Raw genomic sequence first — 16,825 nt, 5'->3', positions numbered from 1 at the left:
AGTTCAAATCGACGTTTAGTTCGACACTTCTCATCTTCTTCAGGCAAAACAATTCACTGAAATTCATATATGCCTGAGAGTCTTCCGAACTGAACTCAGATTCAGATATTCGCCATCTGGTCTGTGTATATAGATATATAGATATATATATAGAGAGAGAGAGAGAGAGAGAGAAGAGGGAGAGAGAAAATAAAAGAGGGAGAGAGGTGGTGGTAAATGGCAGCGATGACGAGGGCGAGGTCTGGCCTCGCATACCCGGAGAGGTTCTATGCGGCAGCGGCCTACGTAGGTTTCGACGGATCTGACGACTCCGCTAAAGGCGTCATCTCAAAGTTCTCAAATGACGTCGCGCTACTTCTCTACGCCCTCTATCAGCAGGTTCGCCTCATCATTGATGCTTCTGTTTTGCGTTCTTTTTCGTACATAAGGTTCTGAATGATCGGATTGTGGTTTTGCTTGTTCAATTAGCGTCGTGATTTAATGTAGCATCTTGTGAATTGCGATTTATCTTGCTTAATCGGCACTGATTTGGGAGATTCTTTTTGAAATTGTGCTTGGTGAATTCTATTTCGCCGATATATGGCTAGATCTAGGCTCCCCATTTGCTTTTTTCTTTTCTCTTTATGCTTTATCTTTGCTTGTTAAGGATCGGCCCCAGTGATTTGTTACTCTATCATCACACGGGGATGGAGGTAATGCTGCTCACTTATTCCTACACATGTCGAAAATAGTCAATGCTGCTCATTGATTCCTAGTTCCTACACAGTATGATTAGAGAATTAGAAATTTTAATGGTGGATGTATGTTTTGCAAGATGGGCTCATTGATTCCTAGTTCCTATACAGTATGATTATGGAATTAGAAATTGTAATGGTGGATGCATGTTTTGCAGGAGGGTAAGACAGGGTCAAATGATTATATTGAAAGCCAGGACTTAAACAAAGCTCAGAATGTTAACTTGAGTATAGGAAGAATGTTAGACCTTGAAAGTCAGTCATAGCCTTTTTCCTATGATGTCCTTAACAAGTTAACCATGGCCTCCATAGAATAGGTATATTTGGCCTTCTATTTTTTGGCAATTCAATTCAGGCACCTACTTGGCTACTTCTCCAAGAAATAAACAGAATTTAATTCTATCTCCCTCTAATCAAGTATACATAGGGTTTGATATATTCACTAATATTGAATCAGCACTTTAGTTAGTCCAGTATTCTACTAATAGCTTTGCATTAATTGCATTAGAGAACCTATGCACCAGCATTTATCATATTCCTTTCAAAACTTTCATAAAGGGCATATATGTAATTTTCATGCATAACTCATGCAAAATTTCATAGTCAACATAGACAAGTATTTTAAAGCACATTTATGGACAAAAAAACATGTTTATGCCTAGTAAACACAGTTCAAGAAAAACTCTTTGAAAGCAAAAAACACAATGAAGGAACAAAGTTTGGATCTCTTTAAAGCGCAAAGCAAAGTGACACTTACTCACAAAAAGCAACACAAAGTTGCATAAATAAAGCCATACTTCATATTCATCAGTCACCACAATTCAACAATTAGAATTTTGATGAATTTGCATAGGACTTAAACAAAGTTTGCATGCGAGATTGGTAGTCAAAAACTTAAGACATTTATCTAGATGGTTACATTTTTGGGGATAGAGTAGGTTGGCAGGGGTGGGGGATGGATTTTGTGATACGATCAAGCTTATCAAGGTGGACTTTCTAGGTGAGATGTTGTCGACCGCCTACCCGATGAGTTATATGTGTATATATACATATATATATATATATATATATATAAATATATATTCCCATATAAAATAATTAGAATGTGAATAGGCATAATGTGTGTGTTGGAAATGTTGGAAATAGGCAGCCATATTTGCTCTACTCTAGGAAGTTGTAGCAGCTATATTTACTCTACTCTAGGAAGTTGTAGCAACCATATTTACTCTACTTTAGGAAGTTGTAGCCTTGAGAAGAGGAGTGGGCTTTGCTCGGAATAGGAGGACGATGCCGGAGCTCGAACTGCTCCGCCATCGGAGCCACCACGCTCCTCCACGTGCCGCCGCTGCGCCGTCGCTCCAACTCCACGCGCCGGTGCGTGAGGCATATTCCGGCGACTTCTTCGGCTGAAAATTACACCGGTCGACTCGCCTTAGTGTGTAGGTTTTACCCATGTATGTTTTGTGGAGTTTTGGGTTGTATTCTGCACTTAGGCGAGGCGAGCACACTAGGCCGACGCCTAGGCGACGCCTTGATAACAATGGATACGATCACATATTGACTCCACAAGAGATTGTAGAGTAGCATTTAAGTTGGGGCCAAACCTCCACTCTTGTGTTAGCTTTTGTGGTGGAGTTAGGGTCTTGGCTTGAGTGACGTATCAGTTAGTGCTTTCATTGAGAGGCCGGTGTGTGGCGGGAAAGGGCTACCAAGGACTACTCGATGCTTGATAAGGTTCAAAAGCAACCGAGAAGAGTCTAGACTCCAGAGTGAAAGCTATCTAAAGTGAGAATCGTTTGTTTGTCCGGTGCTAGCCCTAGCCTAGTGGAGAGGGCAATCTAGGAAAGGGCTACCTAGTGTCGAGAAGAGTCCGGAGAGTGGGCCACTGCGGACATTGGCTTCTCAAGGGGTGGGCAATGATACAATCTCATATCAACTCTACAATAGATTGTGAAGCGGCACTTAGGTTGTGGTTAAACCTCCACTCTTGAGCTAACTTTTATTGTGGAGTTAGGTTTTGGCTTTAGTGCCGCATCACTTTGACTCTTGGCTTTTAAGTTTCTACAACCCCTGCTTTTGGGTGTCCATGTGAGAAGCTTAGTGCAGTGTAAAGGTCACTAGCAGGTTACCCTCTCTGGCCCAGGGTTTAAATAGGCCAAACGATGGAGCAGCTTAGAGGTGCAAACCTATAATGTGACCCAAAAAAGTCATGCTGCTAGGGTGTTATGTACAAAACAGTGGTTAATTTTGAGTTATCCTTTTAAATTTTTAAAAGACATTTGAAATTTATAGGCTGAACATTAGAAACATGTCTGTGTTTCAGTTTGCTCATTCTGTTTTCAGTGTCTTTGTAGTAGAGCTGATGGTTTTTTATTTTATTCTTTTAACAGGCAACTGTTGGGCCTTGTAAGGTTCCTAAACCTAAAGCTTGGAGTCCAGTGGAGCAAAGCAAATGGAACAGGTTGGCATCAATAACTCCTACTTGTGGTTTCTAATTTAGTGTTTATGTTTGCTAGAGGTTTTCATTAAGTGCTGGTTGGTAAAGTAAATTAAAAAAAAAAAAAACTGCTTGTATTACAATATTGGTACATTTATATTCTAGGTCAGAAGCTTATATAATGCCTACTCATCTAGGCATGTAGTACTTCTATATCTTTCTATGAAGTGGTACTATGGGCATGTTATAAGTAGCATGATTTCTTATATTGCAAAATGCTGCGCTTTATGATTTTATATTTTTATTACAGTACTAGTTTGGCTGACCTGACATGACCAGAACCTGAATTGATTTGACTCATAGAATTTGAAATTCTGAACTAAGTTTGGTTTAGATGACATGTTCTGTTTCAGAGAACCTGAAAGGACCAGAACCTGAATTGACTTGACCCATAAAATTTGAAATTCTGAACTAAGTTTGGTTTAGATGACATGTTATGTGATGCATTCATTGGGAAAACGTATCACAGACGCAGACCATAAGTTATTTATATTAGTTTTCTTCTTTTTCTATTTTTACTTAAGTAGTTAATTTGTTTTCCTACTTCCTAATTTTATGTTAGTTACCGTTGCCTCCTTAGGTATTTAAGAGCTTGGAGGATTTGAGAATAATCATCTGAATATTGTGATTTTTGTCTAATGACATTTGGGAGAGGAAGAACTCCAAAACTCTTCAGCCTTTTATTTTTCTGTCTTGTTTCCTTCTGTTTAGTTGCAATCATAGGTAGATCACCATCTCCCCCCATTCCTCCGGCACGCCCTTCAAGCCCTGTACATCGCCCAGTGACGCGTTCCCAGACTTCCAGGCACGCATCATTATGTTCTAAAATTTTTTCGGGTTTAACCTTAGCCTAACCTATGCCACCCCTATTAGGTGCTTCTTTTTCTTTTTGTTTGTACAAGGAAATTTTGACCTTGACCCTAGTTATTAATTTACACTGTTAGATGATGGGAATATTTAAAATACATCACTACCTTTCTTAGTGTTCTATTGTGTTCTAAAGGGTTTTCCTACTTTTGAAGCTGGAATGGTCTTGGGAACATGGCTTCCACCGAGGCAATGCGCCTGTTTGTGAAAATATTGGAGGTCTGTATAGAGTTGATTTTGTACCTCTTGCAATAATTTTTTTATGACTAACATTTAACAGTTCTTGGTTCTTTATATGGATAGGAAGAAGACCCAGGGTGGTACTCTAGGGCCTCAAATTTTTCTGTGGAGCCTGTTGTAGATGTTGAAATGAATGTCAGTTGGAAATATTGTCTCATTCAGTTTCTTTTACTTTTGTTTATCTTCCTGTAATGCTGATTACATTATTTTCTGATGCTTGGTAAATTGAATGCTTCTATAACATTTACACTGATTCAAGGATATTTTTTTGCCTTCATGCATATGAGATTTTAAAAGCAGGTCCTGCTAGCTAATATTACCAAGACATTAAGAATGAAAATAGTTGAAATCCATTTAAATTTTCATGTGCTACATCTCTTTAACTTGAGAAAAGTTGAGGAGATTGTAAATTTGCCTTTCATCACTCAAAATTCTTATAATTAAAATTGTTTTATTTATTTATTTATTTTTATTTTTTTTTACATTTAATTTTTTAATATCATTGAACAATTGAAGTTGAGGAATCTAGCTTATAAGAGATTTTACATGAAATTTGGGAACAACTTGATTTATAACTGTTAGGTTTTTATGTCTATTATAGTATTATCTAAGTAGAACACTAAGGAAATGGCTATAATTTCGGAACAATATGAAGCTCTGCATAAGTTGATAATTAGTTGCTATTTATTTCTTGCATTTTTAAATCTTGCCATTATATGTTGCTCCATGATCCACATTGGGTCATATTGTCATGAAGGTTGTGATGGTAAGGAGATGCCTTCAATTCTTATACTCATTAGAAATGTTTTTTTTTTTGGCTGTACTTGAAATCAAAGTGGAATTTGTTGCATTCAGAATTTTGTTTCTATCTCTTATCTTAACCTTTCATTTCTTTCCACTGTTCATATCATCCTTTGATTTCAGCACAATGAAAAAGCTGAGACTGTTGTTGGAAATGGAAATGCTTTTCCTGAGATAAAAACTATTCCTGCTGAAAATGGTAATTTAATAGAGACTCAAGACAAAAATGTTGTGTCAGAAGACTTTGGTGCAGTTAGTGTGTATGATCAATGGGTTACACCTCCAATATCTGGTCGACGTCCAAGACCTCGATATGAGGTATTTACTATTTCACTTGTGTTGACTATGTAACTATTGAAACTCTTTATTCATCTATTTGTTTCTTTTTTCTTTTCATGTTCTAATCAATCAACGCTTTTCCTTATTCGCACAGCATGGTGCTGCTGTCATTGATGATAGGATGTATATCTTTGGTGGGAATCACAATGGGCGTTACCTTAGTGATCTCCAGGTATGAGCATTACAGGCAGCAAACTACTTTGGTATCTGTGGATTCTTATTAAGGAGAGTATTTATATTACATTACTAAATCCTATAATATATTTTGTGATATGGATCATTACATCTGTAACGCTCAGTCTGGTAGAACACTGAGACTTGATTTTTGTTTACTACTATTGACATTCCCTCTAATCCACTTTCCAAATAATCTGTTTAGCTTACTTTTTTAGTTGCTGAATATTCATTTTTAGTCTTCACTTATGTTATCTGGGGAATTGGAGTGCAGGCTTTGGATTTGAAAAGTTGGACATGGTCCAGGGTTGAGGTTAAATCAGCTGATGAGGCTTCTCCTCCGACAGTGACTCCCTGTGCCGGACACTCCCTGGTTAGTATAATGACAGAGATGTATATTCTGCACTAGGTGGTGGCATCCGGTTGTGTTGTATTTGTCATTAAGAATTAGTGCATGTTCTAAATTTTATTTTCACTATTGTCACATAGTTGTGCTCTTTCTGTTTTACAGATACCATGGGAGGGAAATAAGCTTCTCTCAGTAGGTGGACATACAAGAGATCCTTCTGATGCTCTGCAAGGTTTGTACATGCCACTAGAACTCGATCTCATTTTGCACAATGGATTTGGATTTTTACTTTGTCAAAGACGTTGATGACACAATATCTATTTCATTACTACCTTTCTAAAAATAAAAAGAAAAGAAAAATAGATACTGTTGAAAATTCCAGCTGTTAAAGTATATATTCTACAAATATTCAAGGACAGTTCTGTATTTGTGAAAAGAATCTAAAATCCCAAGGAAGACAATTAACTACCATGATTTCCTGTAAAAGAGTATGGTGAAGCCCTATAAAAGATTATTCTGATTTCTGAAAGTGGAAATTGAATTAATTTTGCTTTTTGTCCTCAGTTTTAGGGTTTGTGTGAATAATATCCTCATCTTTAGAATCTTACTTATTGCCTCAACTTTATAGACAGGATTTGAGGATTTCTTTAAGTGGAAATAATATGAAATAACACACTAATACCCCTTTTCCTTCACTTCGCTCTCTTGCTTTACATCTTTGTCCTTCTAGTCAACCTTTCCTCTCATCCTACAACCACAATGCTCGTCTTTGCACACTAAGAACTAAATGAAAAATTTAGCCTTGCATCCATATCTGTGGTATTTTTCCTGATAACTATGCTATAGGAGTTTTCTCTTTTGGGCACAGTAAATCTTGGTTAAACAAGAAATGAAAATGAAAAGTCCTCAAGGACACATTTTAGTACCTATTATTGCTTGGGGTTCCTGTGTAGACTCCTGTCTTTGCATTACATTTTGTGAAAAAGAGAAAGTTATGATTCCCATAGCTCTTTGTGCAATTTCGTTTACTGGATTTATTGTGAATTCAGTTAACTTATTCAGGCAGGAATATTGCTGACAACTTATCAAGATCTTCATTGTCATCTCTTTCACTTGAGCGTAGTTTGGCCACTTAAACACTTTTCTCATTTTCAATTCCAGTGAAGGTGTTTGATTTGCAATTGTGTACTTGGTCAACTTTGAAGACATATGGAAAGCCACCGGTATGCTTGTTTATCTCATGAAAATTCTGTTATCTTTTCTATTTTATGCATAAACGTTTTCCAGTATTTCACTTGACAGTTTTTTTCACAATATTTTTGAATGATTTCAACTTAGGGTGTGTTTGGAAAGCAGGAAAATGACTTCTGGAAAATGTTTTCTCGAAAATGAGTCGGTTTCCAGAAAACTGTTTGATTTTCTGTGTTTGGTTGCATCTTGGAAAACTGTTCTGGTGTGTTTGGTTCATTTTCCAGAAAATGAGTAGAATATAATTATATAAATTTTTTTTTATTGTATTTAAAATACAAAAAGATATAAAATAATAATATTTATATAAAAAGAAAAGGAAAAAGGAAAAAAAAAAAAAAAAAACTACTACTAGCGTCGCTCTGGTTTCCGCTGGAAACCATAGCAGATCTGCTCTGGCCAGAACGAAGAGAGGGACGGCCAGCCGTCCCTAGCACGAAGAGAGGGACGGCCGGCCGTCCCTAGCACTGGAGCACAGGGCGGAAAACGACTTCCGCCCAAAATGAGCGGAAGTCATTTTCCGCCAAAATAGTGTTATTTTCCCCAGTCAACGGAAATCATTTTCCGTTGACTGGGTTTTCCAAGCACTCCCAAACACGAAAAACCCGGAAAATGATTTCCGGAAGTCATTTTCCGGGTTTCCAAACACACCCTTATTTCCGAATAATTTAAAAGGTGCTTTTAGATAAAGAACACTATAAATGAAGATTGAAGGATATTTAGTTTTAATTTCAATGTGCTTTTGCATTTCATGAAATTAAAGATTTTTGTATTAGTGGTCTAGCATTGTCATTTCCTCTGTTTCTATCTCTGTCAAAGAAGTGTTTGGCTGTTGTGCATGGCTGGTTGGAATTACTGAATTACTATGCATAGCACTAGCAAGTAAATTTTTGTGCTTGATCTTGTAGGTTTCTCGTGGAGGTCATTCAGTCACCCTTGTAGGGACAAGCTTAGTAGTATTTGGTGGGCAAGATGCAAAAAGATCACTCTTGAATGACCTGCATATTCTGGACTTGGAAACCTTGACCTGGGATGAAATGAATATGCTGTATGACACTTGAAAATTTCCGAAGCATTTTTACTTTCCCTTCACTTTTCTTGCTCATCTTGTCATATCTGAAGACTATTGGAATGTAGGAAGTCATTGCACAGAAGTTGGAAAATCTCATTTCCATCCTAGTCTAAGATTTGTGTATGCTTATTTGATAACATTAGAATTTTGTGCTATTCCGGTGTATTGTAGTGGTTGTCCTCACCATTTAGGTGTTTCTTTCCTAGTTAAAGGTGATATGTTTCAAATATGCTTTCATTTTCAATTAAGATCTTAAGCTTGCATGCTCTTGGCTGTGGTTGAAATCCTGTGGATTTACATGTAACTGAATAGTAGAACTTGTATTAGTTACATATATGCAACTGCATTTATTTGGTTAACTTTTCCTTTGCATAGGGGTCTGCCTCCTTCTCCAAGAGCTGATCACGCTGCAGCAGTGCATGCTGAGCGTTACCTTCTTATTTTTGGTGGGGGCTCTCATGCTGCTTGCTTCAATGATCTGCATGTCCTTGATTTGCAAACCGTGAGACATAGAATTCAATTTTTGTATTTACTTAGTTGCCTCGAAATTTTCTAGTTTATAAGTGCTATCCATTTGAGTATGTAGATGGAGTGGTCAAGGCCTACTCAACAAGGTGAGATACCAAGTGCAAGAGCTGGCCATGCTGGTGCAACTGTTGGAGAGAATTGGTTTATTGTCGGGGGAGGCAACAATAAAAGTGGTAAGGATTAGTGCCTTCCAATGCTTATCTGCTTTTTTTATCCTTATAGAACTTAGTAGCTGAAGCTATTAATTTATAACCAAGCAATTCATCAAAGATGTGGTTTTTGTTTGGATTTTGAGATTGCTGAGTGACTTTTGTTGTAAGATGCCTCTTATTTGCACACGATTTGTGCTCACTTGGCATCAAACTTTGTTGTGTGTGTGTGTGTGTTCCTTTTGCAGGAGTCTCTGAAATGGTTGTCCTGAACATGTCTGCACTGGTGTGGTCAGTTGTAACTTCTGTTCAAGGTCATCCTCCTCTGGCCTGTGAGGTATGTTTTTTTTTATAAGGTTATTCATTATAATTGTATATACTTTACATTTAATCACTTGAAATTATAGAGTAGTCTTAATTTCTTTTATTATTATTTTTTTAAATTTCCAAATTATGAAAGTAAAATGCTTAAATGCTCCTTCTGATTCGATTTTGATTGTTCCATTTTATTCGGGCATCAACATCAAAGTAGATATGGATATTTTATTTCTTTATGGAGAAATTGCATTGAAAGTCAAACTTTCACTATCCTTCACAAACAGGAAGCACCTTAATATTTTTCTATTAGGAAATATAAAATTTTCTAATGAACAAATGGGAAAGACTGGTAAACTGGGACAATGTCAATGTTTAATTAGATCATCTAGTGGCAATTGCTCTCTTGGATAACTGAAACAGTGCTGTTTTCTCTTGGAATGATTAATATCCCAGGTTATATTGGAGTGTTTCTTTGCTGTCTTGTGGTATTTTTTTGTGTAGTAGCTACCTTTATCTTAATTGTTTATTGTTTGATAACCTTAGGCTAATACAAACTCGATGTTAAATGTTTATGTTGAGCGGATATTTGGCTATGATGTTTAAGAATGAGACTTTGCTTTTTTTTTTACAAAACCAATATTCTTCCTAACAGGGCTTGAGTCTGGCCCTAAGTTCCTATAATGGTGAAGATGTTCTGGTCTCGTTTGGTGGATATAATGGCCAGTATAGCAATGAGGTTAGGCTGGATTATTATTGTTATTATTATTATTATTATTATTATTGTTATTGTTATTGTTATTATTATTATTATTATTATTATTATTATTATTATTATTATTATTATTATTATTATTTCTCCACAGCCTTGCTCTATTCACCTTTCTTCTGATTTGAACTTTATCCATTATTTCAAGGTTAATTTACTCAAACCAAGTCACAAATCTACCTTGCAATCAAAGATGATAGAGACTCCAGTTCCTGATAGTGTTTCTGCTGTGCATAATGCTACAAATCCAACCAGAGATTTGGAGTCAGAACTTGGAACAGGACAAGATGGAAAAATTAGGGAATTTACTATGGACAATGTTGATTCAGAGCCAATGGTACTGTGATTACAAAAAAAACACTTGTTAGTATGGGTTTTGTAACTAATTACAAACGTAATTTCTTCTTAATTTTTGGAGCAATAGTATATCTTGGATTGAGGAACATCCCATATATCATTTCATAAATAATCTTCTGTAGGCTGTAGCTGCTGGTTGTGGAAGAATTTCTCTTAACCTGATTTTTAATTTCATTCTTTCATTCAGTTCTAGTTGGATTATTCTTTTACTTAAGAATTCTCAATAGATTTATGATGTTCTACAATTGATATTTGATATCCTATGATTTATTATATTTGAAGCTCTGGCCACATTATGTATGAAATTACAGAGTACACTTTTTGTTTCAAACTCCTTTCTTTTTCTCACCATCCCTGCATTCTACAGGTAAATAAAGTCGATGAAACAAGTGAACATCTTATATCAACCCTGAAGGCGGAAAAGGAGGAGTTGGAATCATCTCTCAACAAAGAAAAATTGCAGACTCTCCAGCTTAAGCAAGAGTTAACAGATGCAGAGACTCGCAACAGAGACCTGTACAAAGTAACTTTTGCTACTATTTCTACTGAATTTAAGTAATTAAACTTGGCTCTGTTCCAATATTTAAAGCACAAATAGTTACTGCATATTATGCCAAAAGGATCCTGTCTCAACTGTGGCCTCCAAAATCTCTAGAGCTGTGGATTGTATGCCTTCTATGTTACAGGAAGAAACTGCATGTGGTTAATAGACTAGGGTTTTGTTTTTAAAAATAATTAATTTTTCAAGATACTACTGTCACTAAACCTTGAAGTAAATTATTTTAAATCATAAAATTATTTGCGTATATAGGAACTCCAAGCTGTACGCAGTCAACTTGCGGCTGAACAGTCCAGATGCTTCAAACTTGAGGTACATACAATTTTTTTAAAAAAAGTTTACTTGTTTTGCCTATGCATTATTATTTGAATATTAAATTATGATATTATGTTAGGAGATCAAGAGATAATTTAGAAAAAAAATTTATTTCTGCAACGGGCTAGGAAATTTAATATAGGTAGCCAAAGCATAATAGAAATATATTTGGGGGCCAATTAGAAAATATTTGTATCACACAATAACATTTTTAAATTTGATGGGCACTGCACTACTCCTAGCACCCCCTTTGCCACACCTGCTGACTTGCGTGAGTGTGTGTATACATGTAGATTATATACACACTGTTTTACTTTGGTGTTTGTTTGTACACTACATCAATGGAACCTGTGTGGAATTTGCCAATTAATATTCAATTTAATGAAGAGTCCAAGGCTCCAAGTGAAGTTAAGATCTGCCCCTTAATTGAATATCTTATCCATTGAGGCTCTTTGTTGGGTATTTTCTTTGAAAAACTTTTGGGCAGGGTGGTCAGAGACTCGGGTAGATGGTGGGTGGGGTGGGAAGGTGGGTTCCAATGGACTGAACGAGTATAGAGTGGAAGTCAATATGCTTATTCTATTCATTCAGAAAAAAGACTAGCTGAACTCTGGCAGTTTCGTGTCTTAAGAAGGTATATAATTTGGTAACAGGTTGACGTGGCAGAGCTACGACAGAAGCTACAGACTATGGATACCTTAAAAAAGGAACTGGAACTCCTCCAGAGACAAAAGGCCGCTTCTGAGCAAGCTGCCTTAAGCTCAAAGCATAGGCAGGGCTCTGGCGGTGTATGGGGCTGGCTAGCCGGAACTCCTGGTCAAACAACTGATGATGATGATGCTTGAGACTTGAGAGAGATACCGAGTATAACCCTGTCCCTGATATAGTGATTGCCAGATTAGAGTTCATTTTTTCTTTTCTCCTTAGTTATTTTGTTATTTTGTTATTTTGTTTTTTTTTTTTGTTTTTTATAGTTCTTTTAAGAAATAGAACAATAAGAAAAAATATATACATATAAATCAGTACTTGTTATTTAGGAAGACGGAGGGAAACATAGTGAATTACTTCGTCAAACTATCGAAATTTAGTTGTGTAATTACGAGTGCCTGTAACTCTATAAGTGCTGCATGATTTTTTTGGCAATAACTAAATAGTGTCAATGAAAAATATAGAGGAATTTTTTGCACCAACTCTGTAAGTGCTGCATGTTAAATTTCCATTTGTTAAATTTATTTTTAAATTTGACCTTAGGAATTCTGAGTTAAACTTATTTTTAAAATTTTTAATTGTATTAATTGTTAGTATTTAATATTTTGTATTCGTTTCCATATGTTAATTTGTTTCGTAGACGATTTGAATGTTGTGTACCTGTTAACCGTTATTTGAAGTTATAATTATAAGAACGTCAGTAAAATAATAGATGATGTAAGAAAGAGCGTGGAACCCATAAAATAGGGAGAAAATGGAAAAGAGTTGAAGAGAAAATAATGGAGGAGATTATATATGGTGATGTAGAAAAGTTGAGGCCACAAAAGGGAGAGAATAGGGGAGAAAGGTTGGGGATGCCCTTAGGCCTTAGCTTATGTATGAGTATGACCCTAGTGTAACAAATTATTGTGTGGATCATAGTCTATACAATGCTATATGGATCATAAAAAGTATATTTTTAATATACTAAAAGTACATTATTTGTGTACTGATTGCACATTATACAAAATAGGGAAAAGGGTCAAATAGGCCCTCGAACATTTCATAAAAAGTCAATTAGGTCCATGAACTTTTAAAAGGTGCAATTAAACCCTCAAACATTACAAATTGAAGCAATGAAGCCCAAAAACCGGTAATTGACCTGTTATCACCGGTCATTGGCATTTTCCGGCGATCGGCGTCAATTTCCGGCAACCGGCGACGACCGAATCGTCGCCGGTCGCCATTTCCGGCGAAAAGGTCGCCTTCTCCGGCAAAGGCGACCTCACTGGTCGCCTTCTTCTCGGGAGAAGGCGACCAGAAACGGTCGCCTTCTCCAGGAAGAAGGCAACCAGAAACGGTAGCCTTCTTCCAGGGAGAAGGCGACTAGATCTCTGGTCGCTTTCTTCCAGGGAGAAAGCGACCGTTTCTAGTCGCCTTCTTCCCGGAGAAGGCGACCAGTGAGGTCGCCTTCTCCGGCGAATGCGACCAGTGAGGTCGCCTTTGCCGGAGAAGGCGACCTTTTCGCCGGAAATGGCGACCGGCGACGATTCGGTCGTCGCCGGTTGCCGGAAATTGACGCCCGATCGCCGGAAAATGCCAATGACCGGTGATAACAGGTCAATTACCGGTTTTTGGGCTTCATTGCTTCGATTTGTAATGTTTGAGGGTTTAATTGCACCTTTTAAAAGTTCGTGGGCCTAATTGACTTTTTATGAAATGTTCGAGGGCCTATTTGACCCTTTTCCCTACAAAATAATATACTTTTAATACTCAAATAATGTATTTTATTTGAATACAATGTAAATTTTTAATATATTAAGTGGATGTACGTTTAGTTTAAGTCATATAAGATAACTAATGTTATATATGCTTAGGAATATAAGATTATCATGTTTGGTTCAAGTTATGTAATTTTTCTAGGGAACGTAACATAATCTCCACTTGAAGGTTTTAGCTATTGGAAGGGAATGTGAGATACATTCTAATTTCTTAGGTAATCTCACATTCCCTTATCTTATTACTAATATTGGGCTTTTCGTATTTTAATCTATTTGTCTTATTTCTGACATACTTCAGTTTTAAACCAAACGGAATTTAACATTCCCAACAATCTAATATTTTCTAAGGTAATCTAACATTTCGTGAACCAATCGCCCCCCTAAAAATACATTATTTGATAGTATGGTTCACACACAACTATATGGAACATAATAATGATTGCCCTGGTGCCCTTGAAGATCTCAAATCCAGCTCTTCTCGCTTCCACTTTCAGTAATTTTATTAGACCCAACAGTTTTTTACACGACATGAATTCATATATAAAAATAACACGTTCGGGTTTAGTTTATTTTATATTAATATGTTGACACAATAAGGAGCTGGTTAGTTTTGGGTTCTCGTTTAACTCATTAAAATTATTATGTGTTTGCATGAACTTATTACATGATAGGTTAACAAATCACTAATGACATATTTACTATTTAAATCTTTTGATTTAAAATAATATTAACACCGGTAGTAATAATAACAACAACTACTAATGCTGCTACTATTGATAATACTAATATGAAACTAGGATTTATATTTGCATTAATTTAATATCCTTATAAGTTTTATATAATTTAGGAAAAAGAGTTAAATTGAACCCTATAAATCAAACGGATAGTGCAATTGAAATTCATAAGTTAAAAAAAAATTCCATTTAAGTCCTCTAAACTGGTTAAAATATTCAATTGAGTATTATATTTACCTATTTGGCAAGTTGTTGCTTCTCACTTTCTCAGGCTAACACGTTTCTCCTTTTTTTAATTTTTAATTTTAATTAATTTAAATTATTTTTAATTTCTAGTACAACCATCGGCTGTATTTTTGAATTTTTGTTTAGACATCTATGCCTGTCTAAAACGAATTTCAAAAAAATTGAATTTGTTTTAGACGGTCATGGCCATCGACTACGGCAAATTATACCGTGCACCACGGTGCACATAGCAATGTGCACCACGTACGTAAACGACGTCGTTTTGAGCATTGTAAACTAACCGTCCGTTTTTTTGGAAATTACGTTTCCCGGTTCGGCCGGTGTCTGTATTTATGTTAATATTCTGTGTATTTCAGACAATCATTCTGTGTATTCTAGGCAACCGTTTTGTGTATTCTAGGCAACCGTTTTGTGTATTCATGTTAGTAACACATGTTGTGATGTGTTTGTGCATTTGAATGTTTAGGAGGATGAATTCTGTGTATTTTGTGTCAATATTCTGTGTATTCATGTTATTAACACATGTTGTGATGTGTTTGTGCATTCGAATGTTAGGAGGATGAATTCTGAGTATTTTGTGTCAATATTCTGTGTATTATGGGCAAACATTCTGTGTATTCTAGGCAAACGTTCTGTGTATTCTAGATAATAATTATGTGTATTATAGATAATGAATTTCCTGGAGTCATTCGCGTCCGCGTCCACTAACATTGAAACGACGTCGTTTTACGTTCGTGGTGCACATTGCTATGTACACCGTGGTGTAGGGTATAACGATTGATTGATCGGCTACAAGTGGTTGTATTAAAAATTTAAAAACTAAATAAAAAGTTTTTTTTTAAAAAAAATAAAAATAAAAAATATTTTAAAATACAAATTTAAAAAGGAGACACGTGCCAACATGAGAAGCACCCTAATATACGAATAATTGAACATTTGAACCGATTTAGAGGGTTTGAATGATTTTTTTTTAAACTTAGGAGCTCAATTGCAGTATCTATTTGACTTAGAGGTACCAATTTAACTCTTTTTTTTAAAAAAATAATTTATAATGTATTTTATTGTAAAATCTTGATAAATTTTTTCAATTTAAAAAAAAAAAAGGTTAACAGGCTAGTTTTATGTGTCTCATTTTGCATAATATTAACCTGTATAATAACCTGCAAACTTATCGTATTGTGTCATGTCAACATGCATGTTATAAATTTGTGTTTGTGACTTTGTGTATGTAAATATGTAATCTTTACATGTTAAGTTTAACACGTCATGTTTGTATATTGCAAATCCTTTAATATCCTATGCTTATTCAACAAAAAATGAACACGAAATATGAATTGTTAAGTCTAAATTTTGTACACAATTGTCACTAAAAAGCTATTCAAGAAATTCCTGAACCAATCCTACTCTTGAAGAACTTAGTATATTTTAATTGATTGATAATTAAATAATTGTATAAGTAAACATACATTAAACACAATTTCAATTTGTATCGGTAAAGTTTCTTTCCAAAATATGGAATCCTCAACCCCAAGGGCCCGACAGAGCATTTGGAATAATGTAACTCAGCCGAACACAGATGTTAGATCTTTGCTTATTGCGTAGCCCACCTCACTTTTCGCAAATTATATTGTGGACCATAGCCATGACTGATACTGCAGTTGTGTTGAACTGATACTGCAGTTGTGTTGAAAAAGAACTGCAGTTGCACGGAACAGAGGTCGTTTCATCGTTCAACACAACTGCAGTATCGGCTCAACACAATTACAGTTCCAGACGGATGAAACGGTCTCTGTTCCGCGCAACTGCAGTATCAGCTATGGTGCATGGTCCACGGTATAACGATTGCTCACTTTCTTCCCAAACTTCACCCCTGTGACCAACGGAGCTACCCGTTTGGCGGGGTTGTTTTCATTGTATCGCTAAAGTTGTTTTAGGATCACGTATACAACACATAGTAGACCAAGAAGATAGTATGGCGAGTTGGTATTTAACTACCATGTGTGAATAGACAGAAAAAAAAAGTTTGGAATATAATGAAAGCATTATATATATAACAAAACTAGA

The 16,825-nt window shown here is 35.8% G+C and overlaps 1 protein-coding gene across 1 annotated transcript; it reads left to right on the top strand.

Moving 5' to 3' along the window:
• Nucleotides 1-12,503, top strand: LOC116032621 (acyl-CoA-binding domain-containing protein 4-like). The gene is made up of 18 exons (XM_031275280.1): nucleotides 1-378; nucleotides 3,125-3,195; nucleotides 4,254-4,317; nucleotides 4,402-4,473; nucleotides 5,263-5,457; nucleotides 5,573-5,650; nucleotides 5,927-6,025; nucleotides 6,164-6,233; nucleotides 7,163-7,224; nucleotides 8,158-8,297; nucleotides 8,697-8,823; nucleotides 8,908-9,022; nucleotides 9,247-9,335; nucleotides 9,969-10,052; nucleotides 10,231-10,419; nucleotides 10,807-10,962; nucleotides 11,251-11,310; nucleotides 11,967-12,503. Exons 1-18 carry the CDS (start codon nucleotides 217-219, stop codon nucleotides 12,156-12,158), a joined length of 2,025 nt encoding a protein of 674 aa, XP_031131140.1. The 5' UTR covers nucleotides 1-216; the 3' UTR covers nucleotides 12,159-12,503.
• The last annotated feature ends 4,322 nt before the right edge of the window (nucleotides 12,504-16,825 follow it).

Source organism: Ipomoea triloba, chromosome 10, assembly GCF_003576645.1.
Source record: "Ipomoea triloba cultivar NCNSP0323 chromosome 10, ASM357664v1".
Taxonomy (NCBI): Eukaryota; Viridiplantae; Streptophyta; class Magnoliopsida; order Solanales; family Convolvulaceae; genus Ipomoea; species Ipomoea triloba.
Note: the sequence above shows the minus strand (reverse complement) of the source record. Positions and strands in the feature narration are given on the sequence as shown.